The 20,291-nt window shown below is 38.5% G+C and overlaps 1 protein-coding gene across 1 annotated transcript in view; it reads right to left on the bottom strand.

Moving 5' to 3' along the window:
* Positions 1–20,291, bottom strand: part of LOC126325453 (alanine--tRNA ligase, cytoplasmic) — a 185,721-nt gene that overhangs the window by 111,341 nt on the left and 54,089 nt on the right. Inside the window, exons 5-6 of the mRNA XM_049995175.1 lie at positions 19,710–19,901; positions 11,925–12,069 (exon numbers count right to left, since the gene is read on the bottom strand). Coding sequence (XP_049851132.1) covers positions 11,925–12,069; positions 19,710–19,901 — 337 coding nt within the window. The remainder of the gene's footprint in view (positions 1–11,924; positions 12,070–19,709; positions 19,902–20,291) is intronic.

Raw genomic sequence — 20,291 nt, 5'->3', positions numbered from 1 at the left:
CCATTGTTAAGAGCTCATTGCAGTTTATCACAACAGTTAAACAATAAAAAATTTTGTAACTGAGTCTGTAATTGATGTAATGATGATGATGCTTAGTTTCCATTAATATATCTTACAGACATCAAACATTAACCTGAGAAAATTTATTACAGAAATATACAAAGTAATTCAAAGTATTTTATTTCAAGAACATTAAATAGTTCACACCCTGCATCTGAAATTATCAGATTATCAAATAAGTCAAAATAATAAAAATACTGAAAGGGAGAAACTTTATAAGATGTGGCTGAATGAGTACACCATCAATGAACAATAGTCATCTCTGACTTAATAATCATGAAGTATTTCAAAGATCGGAGAACTAATATTTAGCTTAAAAAAGAAAAAAGCTACAAAATAGTTTCAGATGTTTGGGGTGTTCCAGAGTTTCCTAGCAGTCCAATGCCAACAAATTTAAAAATCCCGCAAAAAACAGCAGTACCAGGTTCAAGAGAAACATTGCAATTCGTAAACCAAGGAAGCTATTATCAGATAATGGTAAACAATATGTGAGAAAAGCTATCAAAAAATTTTTATCAAGGGAAGGAGTAAAACATTTACCGATATCCAAATAGGATCCTTGAGCACCTTCAGTAGAAGGAATGATAGAGAGCGAGGGAGAGGAAGGGGGGGGGGGGGGAGGGAGAGAGAGAGAGAGAGAGAGAGAGAGAGAGAGAGAGAGAGAGAGAGAGGGGGGGGGGGGGGGATGATTGGCATGAACTCATTGTTCAGAAGGACAGCCAAAACTAATTGTGGAATTTGAGGAAATATTTAATGAGTCACTGCATTTCACAACCCTCATAGTATCCAATGAAGTAGTTAGATAGGTGAATGAGGGAGAACCTTTGTTGCAATGGGCAACTTCGCCACAAAATTCTGCCACAAGAGAAATCCAGAAGAAATAGTCACAATCAATTTCAGAAAGTAGCATAATAAGGAAGAAATAATGGAACAGGGTGTATCAGTCATATTCAATAGAATATGGCATTGATTCCTAATCATCAACTGAGTTCCAAAACAGATAAGTAAACAAAAAGTTTTTTTTTCACTTTTGTGAAGGGTCATCCATTCTTAAAGCCATTCCCCATCCAAAAGCAGGTGTTATGGTACATTCTATTAGTGACTTCCTAACCAACACATGGCCATCAACAGCATGGAGGCAGAACCAGCTTTCATCACAAAATGAAAAGGACCTCCACCATTCCCTCCAATGAGCTCTTGAAACATGGCAACCAACTTTTGTTTACGTTGCACAACTCCTTCTTGGTCTTGCAATTTCCATCAGTGTAGTTGCCACAATTAGAAGCAGTTTTTAAACGTACATTCAAAACCATCCAACAACAACAAAATATACAAGAGCAGAAGTAGCAATCAATTTTACATAGAGGATAAATGTTCTTTATGAGTGCACTGAGGTGACAAAAGTCATGGGACTAACATCGTGTTGGACCTCCCTTTGTCCGGCGTAGTGCAGCAACTTGATGTGGCATGGACTCAACAAGACATTAGAAGACCCCTGCAGAAGTATTAAGCCATGTTGCCTCTACAGCTATCCATAATTTCAAAAGCATTGTCGATGTAGGATAATGTACCAGAACTGAACACACAATTATGACCCATAAATGTTTGATGCGATTCATGTCAGTCACTATCTTGCCCATGGTGAGAGGTAATGTCTTAAATTTGGCATTCTTGGCACCTTGTTGACGTTATGGATCTCAAAATATTAAATTCCTTAATGACTACCAAAATGGAATGCCCATGCAACTAGCTCCAGCTACTATTCCATGTTCAAAGTCTGTTAATTCCTGTCATGCAGCCATAATCACACTGGAAACTTTTCATATGTAACACTCGAGTACAAATGGTAGTTCTACCAACGCACTGATCTTTTATACCTTGTGTATGCCTTACTACCGCCATTTGTGTATGAGCTATTACTATCCCACGTTCTTGTCACTCAATGTATACTATTAAAAGTTATTAAGTGAGTTGTAGTTACCGTATTTACTCGAATCTAAGCCGCACCTGAAAATTGCGACTCTAAATCAAGGGAAAAAATATTCCCGAATCTAAGCCACACCTGAAATTTGAGACTCTGAATTCAAGTGAGGAGAAAAGTTTTAGGCCGCTCCTCCAAATCGAAACAAAGTTAGTTCATTGTAATATGAGACACAATTTAGGTCGAATCAATGAAGATACAGCTACAGTAGTTTGGTTCGAGTCTTAAGCTTAGCAGTTAAGCTTTACCAGGTAGCCATTGCTATGCGTCAGGCGCTCCGTCCGTATTTATACGGGTACCCTTTCTTTTTCAAGTGCTTCGTCTGGTTTGAATTGATTGATTATTTTTCTTTGATCTGATAAGTGTCGTTTTCTTTGTTATGGGTATTTACGTCACTCTAGCTGAAAATGCATTACTGTACGGTGTCCCGTATTGTTTGTCACATTCTGATGTGTGTTTACTGTTTACGACCTGTCGCCGCTCACAGCATGGCTTGCTTTTGTGCGCCCAACCGTCGCTTACAATAAAAAAAGAGAGGAATTGTCTCATTAGCGGAACAATGGCAAGAGACTGCTATTTGTTGTTACTTACACTGCTGCTTTTTTGATAATGATCAACAAGAACCAAACAATAGACTGCTTATGATAGAAGATGTTCTGAATGAGAGTTTAGCTAAAAAAATTTTCCGTTTGAAAATCTTTGTTGACACCTCTTTTGTGCATTAAATTCTGCAAAGAAATTAGTCATCTTAGATTTAAAAATCTAGTCAATTGCCGTGCTTCATTTCTGACTGTATCACTATTAGGCATAAGAATAATACGAATATAAACATGTCATGATATGTATATTCTTCCGTGTTTGCTGTTGTCTCTTACTAGTTTATTAGGCAGTCAGGATTTAAATGAGATAGCAGTAAACACGAAAGAATACACGGAAAAATGTTTATATTCATATTATTCTTATGGTGAAGATAATACTGCATGTGATTCACAATTCATAAAAGTTACTATTAGCAACCATCTCTTCTTACAGATAGGAAAAAATTCAGAATGTAGAGTTGGCCATATTGACAAACATCCCAAACAGTCTTGCCAGTCGGATTTTCGTAGTACATTGAAATGCTGCTACATTCGAAGATGAACAATACGGAATTTGTATTTACTTTGCTGGATAATGTATGAAAATGCAGTAGTCGAAACTCGGGGCGGAGAAAAAAAAGCTTGTCTTCCAACTTTTTAAAATTTTTTTTGACTGACGCAGAGGTTTTGGCGACAGTATTTATCTTTATGCCTGCAAAGCATGCCTATATAGAGCTACATATTTTAGACGGCAGAAGTTCGTTGTGGCGGCACCTACCAACATTTTTCAGAACTTCCGCTTACTTTGCACTCGATTGTAAGCCGCAGGCGGTTTTTTGGATTACAAAAACAGGAAAAAAATGCGGCTTAGATTCGAGTAAATACACTAATACTTTGAGGGAAGAAGATCAGTCTTTTATGTTAAGTTTTATCTTGTTTCTATGCTTTGGTTAACATTTTCTGCATGTATTAAATTATGAAAATTTTAATTAATATCAACGTGATTGTTTTCAAATTCCGTTGAAATGAGGTTCTTTTAAGCAGTTACCAGACAGCTTGACAAGCATGCGCACAGCTGAAATCGCGTCTAAGCAGTGCCTACTCCTGCTTCTGACTACTTCGTGTGTGGCTGTTTGGAGTATAACAGTGAGAGAAAGCAGCCAGCATCTACTCGCAAAAATTTTTCTGACGCTGTCAAGCTTCCAGATTCACGGATGCGCATAGCTGTCTGAGTTAGAGTGGGGGTACACTTGCTTGTCTCGTGTTTTGTTTGTGGCGCATTTTTCTATCGTTTCGAAGCTATTGCAGTTCCCCCATTTGAATATTTCAGGTTTACACTTCATTGTTACTAGAAGGGTAAGCATATCAGATGTTTTCTCCGTTTTCACCCCCTTTGTCCAGATCTTGGTAAAAAACAGCTGAAAATGCAGTACACAAATGAGTCTTACTACCAGTTTTATAGCTATGTGTGTAAAAAAAAAATTTAAAAATGCTACATTAAAAGAAAATATTTTTCTATTAAAAGACTGTGTTACTGATGGAAAATGGAATTTAAAACTCAAAACGTGTACTGAAATATACTATAAATCTTGTTTCCAAGCAACATCTGAGTGAACATTAAAAAAATTAAATTTTGTCTTATTTTTAACCCAAGTTAAATACCTTTTGTAAATGTTTATAAGGCTTTTGTTCCTTAGGAATACTTAAAAAATAACCTTCAAGCTTTCTTTGTGAAATTCATACAGAAAAATCTCTTTGGGATGCAGCCAAGACATTTTATTTATTAAGAATAGCGTTGCAAAGACAGAGATTCTTCTTTACATTAAAATACTTTCTTCTAAGTTTCATTATTGCTATTCCATGAGAAATTTCAACCATTTAACATAAATATTTAAGTCAACGAGAAAAACTATCGAGTGTCACAAATTGATTGCGGACCTGAAAAAAAGGGAAGTTCTGTATATTTTTTAATCTGCTGGATACATCATTGATAAATATTTTTTTTCCCAGTATTTAAAATACATGTATCACTCAACTTCATCGTGACCAAGCGCAGCAAGAGTACACAAATGTGAAAAATTTAAATAATAGTCTCTGTTGCAAATACTTTAATGATGACATGTTTCACACTCCTAGTGGATCTTCAGATCATTCTTGAGCCGCAGAGACCAGCTTCTGTGGTCTCCACGGCTCAAGAACGATATGAGGAAGCGGGAAACATGTCATCAATAAAATATCTGCATCATACTGTTATTTTTACCATTGGTGTTCATTTTTAAATAATTATTTGTGTCAAAAATTTTTGTTAAAATAATTTTTCTTTGCACTTGTCTCATGTATGGCCCACCCTACCCTAGGAATAGTTCCATTTTCAACATAGCATTGAAAAATGGTTAAATATGACAAAAATAGATAATTGACAATAGAAAAAGCTTGCCAGAAAATAACATAGACAAACAACACCGAAAGGTGCAAAAAATAACACCGATTTTGGCCATAAAATAACACCGATTTTTTCCTGTCCCTATTTCTAATACATGCTGTTTTCCATCATTGGATGATGGTTAAAAATGTGGAGAGTGCGTCTCTGTGTGCAAACTGCGTCGCGACTCAACTCAGTCCACCAAGGGACTGAATCATGGGCAAAAAAGAGGAACGGAACATTTTGCAGCGCTAAGGATAACATTTGTAACATATTTCACCTGGTCATCACTATTAGGGAAATGTTGTTTGTTGAATGTCGCCAAAGAGGGGTAAAGCCTCAAGTCAGCCTTAGTAAGCTGCCATTTGGGTGTGCAAGTAGATGGGGTATGAGTCAGCAAATGGATAGCACACAGGAAATGGTCGCTCGAATGTGTGTCAGAGAGATGATGTTTGGTTTGTAGGGCACTCTCAACTGCGCAGTCACCAGCACCCGATGTCAGAAAGAACAGACCACTTGAGATGATGGGCAATCTGGGCAGTGCTGGAGGATAGGTCCAAATGGGAATAAGTGTGCATGGAGTCTGAAAGGAATGTGGGTGCTCCTGCGTTAAGGCAGAGGAGGTCAAGTTGATTAAGAAGGTCAACCAAAAGGGCACCTCTTTGACAGGATCTGGGAGAACCCCAAAGAGGATGGTGTGCATTAAAGTCACCAAGCAGCAGAAAGGCGTGAGGTACCTCCCCAATAAACTGGAGGAAGTCTACCCTGGTGACATCAAACGATGGAGCGATGTAAACAGTACAGAGGGAAAAGGTCAAGTGAAGATGGAAAAGCTTGAAGGCAGGTAGTCAGGGAGATGGGTTGAATATGAAAGTCATCATGTATGAGCAGCACGAAACCCACATGAGCTGGAATGCCAACCTCAGGGTGAAGGTCAAAACAGACCGGGAAGAAATGCGAGAGCTCAAAGTGGTTGTGAGGACATAATTTTGTTTCCTGAAGGCAGAAAACAAGTAGGAGGTGCAATTATAAGAGCAGCTGTAAATCCTCTTTGTTGGATCAAAGGCTGCGAAAGTTTCATTGGAGGAGAGTCATGACAAGTAAAACACCGAGGAGTGCACCTCGGTGGCTGCCGAGTTGGTGGAGGATGAGACAGGGAGGCCACCATAACGCTGCGCGATTCAGAACCTAGGTGCTAAATTCAAAGTCACAATGTCTGCGTGGCCACGTTCTTCATGAAACGAGATGTAGCAAGAACATTACTGTATTTGCCAGATGGTGGAATGCAGGGTATTCGACTCGCCAACAACTGGCGAGCAACCAGTTAAGGCACTTTTTCCTTCACCCAGATCACCTGGACAGCCTGCTCACTAAGATACATGGGACAATTGCGGGAGGAGGCAGCATGGTCGCCATGCAGTTGGTGCAGCAGGTAGGAGGAGGTGGACAGTCACTCTCGTGAGCATCCCTACCACAAGTTACACATTTGGCAGGTAGTTGACAGGACTCTCGAGTATTGTTGTATTGATGACACTGGAAGCAGCGCATCAGGTTTGGAATATATGGTCTGGCCTTGATAACTGCATAAGGTGCTTAGATCTTTAATGGAACCACTCTATCAAACGTGAGAAAGAAAGTGCGTATGGCCACTAAGGAGCACCTACTTTTTTTATCACCTGTTGGGTGGCAATGATTCCCTAATGGGAGAGGTATGTTTGTATTTCTGCCTCAGTCAGACCATCGAGCAGCCTAGTGTAAATACCATCACAGGAAGAATTTAGCATTCGATGGACCTCAACACGAAGTCAAACTGCAAGCAGTTGTTGTCATTGAGAATCAGAAGTAGTCTCCAAAAGCAAAATGCCATTGCGTAAATGAGAGCACGATTTCACAGGACCAGCAACTGCATCAGCACCTTTCTCAATAATAAATGGATTGAGCATAACAATGTACTGACTGTTTTCAGTACATGAAACCACGAGGAACATTGGTGCAGCTGCACGATTGCCAGCATCACTGATGGTGCACTCCTTCCAACTGGGGGCCCCCTTCAAAAGAGGTTGCACCTGCATTATATTATTGTTCACATTTCAGGTCACACCTCCCGAACACCTGACAGAGTGACCAATCCGAAATTTGGGAAGGTAGCAGCTCAGCTGCTGGGCCTGGCTTGTACGAGGGGGTACATTCAAACCCTACATGTCAACCCGGATATGGGAATTACGCGTCACCCAGTCACCTGTAATGTGTCAGACATGGCTTTCAGGACAACACAAGGAAGAAGAAGTAAAGAGGAACCTCAAACACCAAAGCAGAGAAAGGATAGAGGGCAGTGAATGAAGAAAGAAAAATGGAATAGTGGAGAGTATTCGTATATTGAGTATCAAAAACACAAAACACATTTGCAAAAACAGCCCACACATGTTCCTCAAGGTATGGGGAAAAAGAACAGCAAGAGGATATACATGTAGCATGGAAGGGAAAAGATGCTGCAAAGGTTGGGGCCCCATGGTAGCAAAGCCAAAGAGCGGCGAGCCCCGGGGGTGGGGGCACTTCTGCATGCTCGCAGGGGCCTTACACGATATTAGGCAGGTGTACCAGTTTCTTTGGCTCTTCAGTGTGTACATAAGACAGTGAGAAGTTGTGGAACTGGAAGGCTATGTCTCTACAGACTGAATATTTTAGTGCTCATGGTATGTAGTCATATATAAATGACCAGTGATTCTTCTGATTAATATACCATGTAAATGTTTGTTTGTTTTTACATTTGGCTAGGATGGTGGTTTAAAACTATAGGTCAAGATTAAAGTGTGGATGACTCATTTTGGAGGTGCTGTATCCCTTAGCCTATTTCCTATACATAAAAAACAGTCAACATGTCTTCATCTCCAAATTCATGATGCAATATCATCAATATTGCTTCCATTATATCGTGAGTTTCAGATTTTCCGTGGAGTTACAGGACAGCTCTGCAGATATGGTCGTGCTCATCAGCTGAGCATGGAAAACGAGTAAGGGCCACAGATGTGGGACCCTGATGGGTGGTGGGATGGCAGCTGTGATACAATATTCTAAGAAAAAGTGGTTTCTAGGGTGACTGTGTACCAGTGTCTTTGGCAAAATGCGATTTTAATATTATGAGTTTTCAATTAACTGTTCTTTTGCAAAATGTCATGTAATGAGCAGAGCTTGTGAAAATTTCTTGTTGATAATAGTAATAAAAAGTGAATGTTATTTATGGAATTTGACAGAAATATTTAATTATCAACTGAAAATCAAGTAACACAGCAAGCTTCCAGAATGGAGGCATTAATTGAGCTTAACTCTGAAATGTTCTCCAAAACACAACTTAAGAAGTAAGCCGGTTATCACAATTCGAATGTAAAAATCGTAGAGACCAAGAGATGAATACACTAAGCAGATTCAGAGGATGTAGGCTGCAACAATTATTCAAAGATGATGAGGCTTGCACACGGTAGAGTAGCATGGAGAGCTGCATCAAATCAGTTTGTGGACTGAATACAACAACGACAACAATGACAACAACAACGTGACACACAACACTGAATCTTCAAAACATATTTGTGGAGTGTTCAGTTCCCAACGGAAAAATAGCAATAAAAATTAAGCAAACTGACATTTTCAGAGAGCGTGCCTTGAGGATCAATGGTATGAGGATTAGCATGCAAAACACGCTAAACGACTCTAGAATAATGCAGTCCATATATTTTAGTGGCAGAATACCATACTTTTTCTGAATTAGTATTTTGAGACATTGCTCGCACTGGTGGTTATCAAAATTATAGGAATATCTACAGGAAAAACTTGTTTCCCATATGGGGTGATAACCCGATCATTTGGTGTGAAGTTACGTCAGTGAATTAAGTTAATCTGCAGAAAGCTAGGTGTTGTATTATATATTTGTCTGTGCCAAAGGCCAGATACAGAAGAGGTCGGCAAGGAGACTTTCTTTTATGGATGAAGGTTATCAGATCACAGTTACTCTGAATAACTTTACCAAACACTGCCATATGATAGGTTTATTGAGATTAGTATCATTGAAGGTAACAACGCTATACACAGCGAGACATCAGCCACAATGAGTCACTCTTCAGTGACTCCAGTATTAAACTGTGGAAAGGGCTGTTCATAACAACCACTAAGTTCCTCCAGAACTGGTGCTGTGAGAATGACGACAGCAATTAAAAAAAAAAAGTGTTCTACAATTTCAAGCAGGTAACCCTGCACATCACTACAGTTACATATGTTGTTACCTACTGAGGACAGCAGATATCACCTTCCAAAACTACAAGGTCCTAACTCACATGTGCATAAGCTTCTACATTTGCCGTAATCTATCTGCTTGTATTAAGTATGTGTGGTTGGTTACAGACTTTCCTTATCATTACTGACTGAACTACGGGGCATGAACCTCGTGATGAATTATACAAAACTGCAGGTTGTTACAAACAATAAATCAGATTTAAAAATGATGTAATAGTCATATTGTCTAATGTTACATCAAAACTAATCAATTTTTTTACAATATAATGTAACTGGATAGAAAAAAAAAATCTACTCACCAAGCAATGGGAGAACACTCCATATAAAAAAAAGTTTTTATGTATACATGTTTTCGGAGCCAGTGGCTCCTCCTTCAAGCAGAAGGGCTGAAGGGCTGAAGGGGAAGGAAGAGAGGTGAAGGAAAAGTACTGGAGAGGTTTAGGTAAAGGGATACAGTTTAGTAAAGACACTCCGAAGCCCAGATCAGGCGAGACTTATCAGACAGGATGAGATGAAAAAACTGATTGTTGGGGACAGCAGTGGACAAGAGGATAATATGTATTGCCAGTATACACCCTCTGCTTATGACCATTCATCCTAACTTATAAATTGGTGGTAGACAAGCTGATGTAAATGGCTGAACAGTGTACACGTTAACAGATCATTCATGACATGTCATTTCACAGGTGGCCTCCTCTTTGATAGAATATGTTTTGCCTGATAGTCACAGGGGTAGGAGCCATAGGGTAGGGCAATAGGTGCAGAAGAAGCATGAGGTCTGACAAGAATGTTGCAGACGTTGGGCTGGTGATGAAAAGTTATTATAGGTGCAGTGGGCAAAATCTCAGACAGAATGGATTTCATTCAAGGGCGAGATTTTAGGAAGTCATAGCCTTGTCGAAGTAGCTGAGCAGGATAATATTGAGTGACAAGTGGTGTACACTGAAGTAGTAGTTTGGAGGGATCAGCAGCCCCAGGACTGGATGTGATGGCTGGGAGATTAGCTTTTGAACTAGGCTGGTTGGTTAATTACGTGCAGTGAAGGCTGAGGTGAAAATTGTAGTGTATTGCTGTAAAGAGTCTGCATCCGAACAAATGTGTGTGCCTCTAATATCAAGGCTGTATGGAAGGGTACGTTTGACATGGAAAGGATGGAAACTGTCAAAATATAAATACTGTTGCTTGTTAGTAGGTGTAATGTGGACAGAAGCTGGCCTTTACTACTTTCCTCTCAGTTAAGTGAAGGTCACCGGCCACTGCGTTGTCAATGCTGAGACATAATGACAATTCTGGTATTATCAGCACACTGTTGACACTGTGGATCATGGAATATTGAATTCCTTAACGATTTCTGAAATGGAATGTCCCATGCATCTAGTCAACTACCAATCCGCATTCAGAGTCTCTTAATTCACGTTGTGTGGCCATTATCACGTCAGAAACCTTTTTATGCAAGTCACCTGTGTACAAATGGCAGCTCCACCAATGCATTCCCTCTTATACCATTTTACACAATACTACCACCATCTGTGTATGTGCATACCGCTATCCCATGACCTCTGTCATGTTTTAGGACAATCTTATTTTGACACAGAGATTTGGTGGCTTCATCAACTTGCGCCCAAATATTCACATTCCAAACTAATCTACATCTGTGGCTTCGCTACAGTTTGGTCTGTCAGCACACGTAGTTTTCTTCCATTTACTTTTGTTGGCTTTGCCAACTTGCAACCACACTGTCACATTCTAAACTAACTTATACCTCAGGACTTGCTACATGTCAGTCTGCCAGCATATCTAGTTTTCATCCATTCCCCATATCAAAAGGAAATGTAATCAATTTGAATCTTCCACACAAAAAATAGATTAAGCCTTTCTCATTGGCTACCATCACTCGATTGGCTCTGACTACCACAAATAAATTGCCAACAGCAGTGCATGATGGGAGGCAGTTTAGTGAATCATTCTTCTCCATTTCATTCATGGAGGGAACAGGGCAAAAGCCATAATAACTGGTACCATGCGAAGCATCCTCTGCCATCCACTTCACAGAGGTTTGCAGAGTATGCCTGCAAATGCAAACAAATTGACAATCGTAAAATATAAACCATAAGTAATTAACGTGTCCAACTTTCAGTAAAATATAAATAGAACACATTAGCATTTGGTGTACATTGTTCCATAGTATCATAGTGGTTACCAGATGCAATGAAAAATAGTAGCAGAAACAGATGGAACTTGCATAAAGCCTTTAGCTCATGTCCAAATTTTGTTGCATATCCTCTTGTGCATTACTTAAGCCAGAAAACAGTGTTCTGTGTGTACTCCATAAACTGGCAAAGTTATCAGTCTTGTTTATGTGACTTTCAGTGATTCAGTGCTTCTTCTCTTCAGTTACTTTTATTCCTTAACTTTCACTCCACCAGAACTTTCTATTACCATATTTGGAGAATCGTTTTGTTTATTTATGACACCTCACATGCTTCTACTATCAATAAATGAAGTTAAATATTTAATCTTTCATCTACTGAAAAATCCTATCTAAAGCAATTTATTTTACTAATTCTGTTTGAATAATATTTCAATTCTACACACATACCTTCTGAATGGCATCGAAAAGTGGGACAAAAAGATCAGTATCATAGTTGGAACGCTTCTGTTGGATAACAGACACCAAACGCTCCAGTCCCATTCCACAATCTATATGCTTCTTTGGCAAGGGTTTTAAACTTCCGTCAGACTCTCTGCAATGAAATAATACATACAGGCATCAATACAATAAATATTAACTACAATATTTACAGTTTGCAGGAAGTGCCAGCCATTTTTATCCTATTTTTATACCCATTTTTAACTTTTTATCAAACAGAGAAACTTTAATGGTATAGATGACAGTAAAAAATAGGAGTTAGAATATTGCATTATGAGCAATTATAAATCCGTGAAGAAAAAATAAAGTTAAGAGTGACTGCGGCCTTACTGAGGATGAGAAGTAGAGTCGGAGAGGGAAAGAGACTACAGACAGTTTAATCAAAATATGATAATCACTTTGTGCCCTCTCTTTGAGGAGGAGGACATGTCTGAAGACAAAATTGAGGAAGAAATGAGATTAAGAGTAAGATTGTAAGAGAGCTCTAGAGTTTCTAAAATGGCTTTGAAAAGTGGCAACAAGATGATTGTTCAAATTGGTTTGTAGGATCTGAGTCAAGACATACCATCAAACTTTGGAAACATATTGTGACTCAATCCCAATGATAGCAAGGGCAGATAAATGTGAGAACTGTCAACAGCTTAATGGCTTGTGCATCGAAGCTGCTTACAAGAATTATATACAGAAAAATGGAAAAGAAAACTGAGGATCTGTTACATGACAATGTTTGTCTTTGAGAATAATAAAGGCATTAGAAAGGAAGTAGTTCTGACGATGGGCTTGATAAGGCAAGCAAGAATTTTTTTAATACGGTGCAACAACTTCATAAGTGTAAGCTAAAGGAAAAGGCAGGTAACATACAATATGAACAAAAACCAAGAGGGAACAAGCAGATTGGAATATCAAGAGCAAAGTACTGTAAGAAAAGATGTAAGGCAGGGATGCAATCTTTCACCCCTACTGTTGTTCAATCTGTAATTGAAGAAGCCATGACAAATGGGGCCAAAAGCCTTGCTGCAATGGTAACACCAGTTTCCATCAGATCACCAAAGTTAAGCACTGTTGAGTTCAGCTAGCACTTGAATGGGTCACCATCCAGGCCCTTTGAGTGCCGTTGGCAAGCGGTGTGCACTCAGTCCTTAAGAAGCCAATTGAGGAGCTTCTTGACTGAGAAGCAGTGGCACAAATCATGAAAACTCACAACAGCCAGGAGAACAGTGTTCTGACTACTGTGTGTGCTAAATGAATTGCAGGATCTGTCAAATAGAATGAACAGTGTAAGTGAGCACTCACTATGGACTGAGAGTAAACTGAGGAAAGATAATATACGAAATATCAACATTGGGGCCCATAAAGTAGACAAAGTGAAGGGATTTTCCTGCCTCGGAAGCAAAATATTGCAGCAACACACCTGAAATCTGAACAGCTAGAATGCCATTCTGTGGTCTGTTTATCACAAGATATATCAGACTGATCACAGAACAATGTGCAACTCACTGAAATATGTGTAAATGCAAGCACATGAGACATTGAGACTTATGATTACATATCTGAAAATACACTTGATATAGTGAGTTGAAGTCAGGGACATAACTATGCCAAGAAACACTGGGATGTTGCAATGATTAGCATAACACCTCGATAGCTCAATGGACTACTTTGACAATGCTGAGCAACAGCACAATTAGATACTGAGACAATATTGTGCAAATTCTTGGCTGTACAATAACAAATTTCTGCATGTTTGCAAGAAACAACAACAACAACATGGATAAGACACCACATCTCTTACTAAACACAGCCAATGTTATTTTAACAAGCAAACAACAAAATCTGGTAAATGGGTTGCCAATTGTAACTGCTTATTGAGTGCTGGCACGAAACCACCTTGGAAATCCATCCCAATCAGAATCATCACTTCGTTATATGGTACAAAAGCCACCACCCCACATATCTGCTTGTAAAATGTCATTGTGTACAAATACTGCTATGGATGTAGAACTTTACTACAGGATGATCAAAACACAAAAAGAAATATCTATATAGAGAAGTCATGCTGCTTCTTCAGGAAGGAGAGGGAAAGACAAAAGGATGTGGGTTTTAAGGGAGAGGGTAAGGAGTCATTCCAATCCCGGGAGCGAAAAGACTTACCTTAGGGGAAAAAAAGGACAGGTGTACACTCGCACACACACATATCCATCCGCACACACACAGACACAAGCAGACATATTTAAAGGCAAAGAGTAAGGGCAGAGATGTCAGTCGAGGCGGAAGTACAGAGGCAAAGAAGTTGTTGAAAGACAGGTGAGGTATGAGCGGCGGCAACTTGAAATTAGCAGAGGTTGAGGCCTGGCGGATATCGAGAAGAGAGGATATACTGAAGGGCGAGTTCCCATCTCCGGAGTTCGGATAGGTTGGTGTTGGTGGGAAGTATCCAGATAACTCGGACGGTGTAACACTGTGCCAAGATGTGCTGGCCGTGCATCAAGGCATGTTTAGCCACAGGGTGATCCTCATTACCAACAAACACTGTCCGCCTGTGTCCATTCATGCGAATGGACATTATATATATATATATATATATATATATATATATATATATAATGATGATGTAAATAAAATAGAAAGAAACTTCCACATGGGAAAAATATATTAAAAACAAAGATTCCAAGACTTACCAAGCGGGAAAGCGCCGGCAGACAGGCACATGAACAAAACACACAAACACACACACAGAATTGCTAGCTTTCGCAACCGATGGTTGCTTTTTCAGGAAGGAGAGGGAAAGACGAAAGGATGTAGGTTTTAAGGGAGAGGGTAAGGAGTCATTCCAATCCCGGGAGCGGAAAGACTTCCCTTAGGGGAAAAAAAGGACAGATGTACACTCGCGCACACACACAGACACACACACACACACACACACACACACACACACACATATCCATCCGCACATACACAGACACTCCTTACCCTCTCCCTTAAAACCTACATCCTTTCGTCTTTCCCTCTCCTTCCTGAAGAAGCAACCATCGGTTGCGAAAGCTAGCAATTCTGTGTGTGTGTTTGTGTGTTTTGTTCATGTGCCTGTCTGCCGGCGCTTTCCCGCTTGGTAAGTCTTGGAATCTTTTTTTTTAATATATATGGAATTTCATTTGGCTCCCTATAGCTTTAAAAAACTTAACGTACGCCAGAATGGTTGTGTAGCACAATAGCTAAGGTACAGTCCTCACATGCAAAAGGTTGTGGCTTCAAAACTTATCAGGTGCTTAGAAAATTTTTATTTTTGAACCTTTATCAAAACAACTTTGATAATTATTTTTATTCAATTAATTGGTTTAAATGTTTTTTTTATTTTATTTTAATTTTTTTTTACCTATTCCTTGAGCACATCGTTTTGAACACTGTATTAAATGTCTTATTTGCTCTCATTTCTTCTTTCTATTACACTTTTTACACTTTGAATTTTGGTGCATGTGAATTTAATTATTTTTATTTATCCCTCATAATATTTACCAATTTGAAAATACTGATTTGTCAGTTAAAAGCAAAACATGAAATACTCTATATTGTCTGTGCAATGGTCTCAAAAATGTATTTCTTGTTACTAGATGTATTGTTTTTTTTTTTGGAAGGTAATCCACATACTAACATTTAACACAAATTCTTATTGCACTTTGGACAAAATAGTGCAGGTGAAGAGATTATAAGTAAAACAGAATAAGGAATAGAAATAACGAATGCAATAAAATGAAGGAAAATACAGGAAGATAAAACAGAAGAAATTAAATTAAAGTTAATACATAAGAATAATTAAACTCACATGAACAAAGAAGTGAAAAAAGAATTATAGAAACAAAAAAGAGAGTAAACAAAGAAGTTAGTGCAAGTAAAACACTGTGACAAATGAACAGAAATGAAAAATTATATTTAAACCAAATAACTGAATAAAAATAATGATCTAAGTCATTTTGATAAAGATTTATAAAGAAAAAAATTAAAGCATGTGACAAGATCTGAACCCGTAACATGTGGGGACTTAAAATTAACCATTAGGGTCAACCTATTGCAACTGGTCCAACACTGGTTGCTTCACCACTCAAAAAAATGGTATTTGCAGGGTGAATTCCATCCTGTTTGGTGGATTCAAAATTATTTTTTAAAATTTTTTAGTGGTTATCATTTAGAAAAAGCAACCATTTTTGTTTCATGCAACAAGCGGTTTTTTGCTCTTATAAGCATCTGAAGTTTCTTAAATTATTCAGTAATGTGTTGCCCCAGGCCTTTCAAATAAGAAACATTTAATTCAGCACACACTGGGATATAAATTAAAACCATGATCACCATGAATGTATTCCTTAATATATTTTTAATTGCTCAAATTTATTGGTTGCAAATTAAAAAACTCAATTTTTGAACAGTATTTTTCCAAAGGAGGAGTAATTTCTCTGCCTTAACATTTGTTGTGTTATTACACTACACAGTACATTTACTTTTTATAGTCTCAATGGTGAGAAGCTTACACTGAAAAAATACACTATTTTAAAAATGTCATATACATTTTTTAATATCTGCAATATTTTGACTAATGTATAAAGTGTATCAGTTACATAATTTAAACATATATATGATAACTATTTTTAAATGAGTGAACTAATTACCTTGTTTTCAACTTATTTGTTTTTACTATGTTGCTCATTCAACAGCAGAGAAATTTCTACACTCAGCTTGGGCATTAGGTTAGCAGGTTAACCCTGTCACTGTTGTAAATTACAGGGGAGACAGCTTCTTTAGTACGTTTTTAACAGATATCCAGACTTGACCCTATTCAACTTTTTTAAATTAGGTCCTTGGTCCTGATGGGTGGTAAAACATAACATGCACATCTTGGTTTTGGCAATCAATACTATCAACTTCAGTAATCCACCAATGTTCGCCATAAACACAACCCACTATTTTTAAGTGTCGTTGGTACTAGTTTTCCACACTGATGGTGTTCGCTATTGGGTATGTTGATGTGAACCGACACTTGAGCAAGTTGTGTGACTCACATATGAGATAACAAAAAAATTATATGCCTTTAATCATCTGACAAGTGCTGAACCTTTCCTCCAAGACAATGGAGTAGAGTTCTTGAATTTCCACACATTTTATGAAAACACAGGTAATCCCTTTTACCTGTCTTTACAGAATTTAATCATTTATTGAGGTGTCAATATCTGGTCCCCATAAGCCCACAGCAAACGTGGGTGAATATCTATGGGACCAAACTGCTGAGGTCACTGATCCCTAGACCTACATGCTACTTAAACTAACTTACGCTAAGAACAACACATACACCCATGCCCGAGGGAGGACTCAAACCTCCAGCAGGAGCAGCCGCACAATCAGTGACATGGCGCTTTTAACTGCGTGCCCACTCCGCGCAGCAGGTCCACTGCCGACTAGCTTTAGTGACAGCTTGCTTTGTTGTGCTGCCAACTCCATCACATGCATTCTTCCCATGGCATGATGCAAAAAAGTGTGATACTACATCAAGTCCACAGTCTCCTTTGTGAAAGGAGATGTCAACAATTTTTTTTGTTTTTATATAGGCTTGCAGTACCATCAGAGAAGAAGATCAGTTTGTTTACAAAAGGGTGAAGCACTTTTATTTGGTTTGTTAATTGCAGTTGAAAAGGGTGTACTGCTGTAGTCACTTATGACACAAAACTGCGACTCTTTACTTTACATTTATCTTTATTATAGAACACAAATGGATGAACTGTTGCCTGTTTGTTTACCCTTGTACATCATTTTCAGCAACAAATAGTTTTGCCAAGGTGGAGATAACCGTGAGATACAGATTTAATAACAAGTGAAAGTATAACATTCTGTGAGTTAGGGCATGCATTGTCAGAAATCTGAAAGTGGAAAGTAACCTAGGAAATCTTAAAAGCGAAGTGCTAAGTTTCAGTCAAGATATAGTGGAGGTCAAGAAAGTGGAATGGGAAGAAAAGCATTTCTGATCAGACACTGGGGTAATATCAACAGCAGCAGAAAATGATATAATGAGAGTAGGATTTGCTGTGATGAGGAAGGATGGGCAAGAGTGAGTTACTATGAACAGGTCATCGATAACGTTGTTCTCATCAGGAAGACAGAAAATCAATATCAACAGTAATAGTGCAGGTAAACATGCCGATGTCACAAGCAGAAGCTGAATTGGTATGGAAAGTATATGAGGATATTGTCAGGGCAATTAAATATGTAAAGAGAGGTGATGATCTAGTAATGTTTGGAGGCTGGAATATTGTACTAGGGGAAAGAACTGAAGACTGTCTTACAGCAGAGTATAGATTCAGTTGTAGGAATGGGAGACTAAAGCAACCAATAGAGCTCTGCAATAAATTTCAACCAGTAATAGTGCATATGCTGTTCAAAAATCACATGAGGTGGTTATGTACTTCAAAGAAGCCTGTAGACGTGTTCATTTCAGCTGGATTACATCAGTGTCTCACAGAGATTACAAAAGCAGCCCAGGAGCAGATATGCACTCAGATCACAATTTAGTAATGATGAAGAGTGGACTTAGACTTAAGAGGATCTTTCAGAAGAATCAATATGGGAGTAAGTGGAATATTTAAGCATTGAAGAATGATGAGGTGTCTTTGATGTTCTCTAAGGTTGTAGATACTATTGTAATACTACAATAGGCAGTTCAGTTGAAGATGAATGGACATCTTTAAAAAGGGCAAACAGAGAAGTTAGGCAGAGAAAAATAGGTACAAGGAGCGTATCTGTGAAGAAACTTTGAGCAACAGAAGATAGAATTTATTTGATCACCAAAAGAAGGAAACACAAAAAGTTCATGATAATAAAGGAATTCAGCCTTGTAAGTCACAAATGAAACAAATTTAAAGGCAGAGAAGTAAAGATAAAATGGCTACAGGATAAATGTGAAAAAAAGTTTTGTGAAGGGCTAATTCAGGATATAGAAAGGCAAAACAACCTGTGACGAACAGGTTCTTCCATCTTGGCAATCCCCTACCGAATTCTGGATGGGGGACTAATCCCAAATCTTATGCTCAAGGAGGGTTTGCCACGGTACTTTTTCAATTACAGACCATCTGCTCTGTGGATACACATAACATGCCTTTAACATTGCAGTTTCTGCATCCACGTGTCATTTATCATAAGAACTTGTTTAACCTTTTAATAATAGTTTTCCACGCAAAGGACAAGAATGTGGCCTGAATCTACCTCCACTCCTCTGGCCACTCTGGCAAGGCCATTGACAGAACAAAGCTGACTCCTCATACTGGAAGTCTTTGGCCATGATTTGTGATGCTCTTATTCAAAATTTAAGCAATGACTGGGCTTGAACCCTGGATGACTGGCTACCTCTACATCACTGTGACCTGCATAGGGATCTTATCATGAAACTAATATGACAATCTATTCTGCAAGTGTAAACAGAATGAAAGAAAGATATATCTAAATTACTGTGCATTGTATATGTAAACAAACAGAGATGCAGTAAAGACACATCCACTTTCTGCAAGAGGTTTACAGTGTTGCCACAAACTTTTTTAAACATGATTCAAATACTCAACCACTTCAGGGTCTCCCTATCATAAATTAAAGATCTGTTGTTTTGCAATTGATTAGCAGGGCACACAACTTGTACTCTGGTTTTGATTTCTCTCATCTAATTTTTGTTATGTTAAATACACAACAATGCCAAAATTTACTCACCTGTTATACTGTATAAACACAAGATTCCAGATTTCAAGAACATCTGGATCATCTTGATTAACTAAGTGAGATGCATCACGGCCACCAATCCTATCAAAATGCAGTTCTGAACATGGGCCACAAGGTCCTGTCTCTCCCATTTCCCAAAAGTTGTCCTTCATGCTTCCTGGTAGTACATGGCTGGGTGGAATCCTGCAACAAATGAAAATATCACTTAATGAGACGTTTCAACAAGTTACAAAGCCTCATTTGTTACAACTGTGTTGCCTAAAATCCTGTAACCAGTCAGCTGTACAATGGTCATTAGGTGTGAAAATGTAGTGACCAAACAATTGAGAATACTTGTGTAACATAGTGCAATGTTGGGTCACAGAAACAAACAGAATTGGCAAAGTGGTGCTATGGAAAGAGCCCAGCAGAGCTGTTGAAAATCCACCAGCTGCACATTCTGCTACACTTACAGGTGCCAGTCTCACACCCATCCCAAACACTGCCATCACTGAAATTCAAACCAAAGACTCAAATCTGGTCCAGCACTTTAGCCAGCAGGAGCACTGGACCTTAGCAGATATACAGAAGCAG

This window comes from Schistocerca gregaria, chromosome 2 (assembly GCF_023897955.1).
Source record: "Schistocerca gregaria isolate iqSchGreg1 chromosome 2, iqSchGreg1.2, whole genome shotgun sequence".
NCBI classification, from domain to species: domain Eukaryota; kingdom Metazoa; phylum Arthropoda; class Insecta; order Orthoptera; family Acrididae; genus Schistocerca; species Schistocerca gregaria.
Note: the sequence above shows the minus strand (reverse complement) of the source record. Positions and strands in the feature narration are given on the sequence as shown.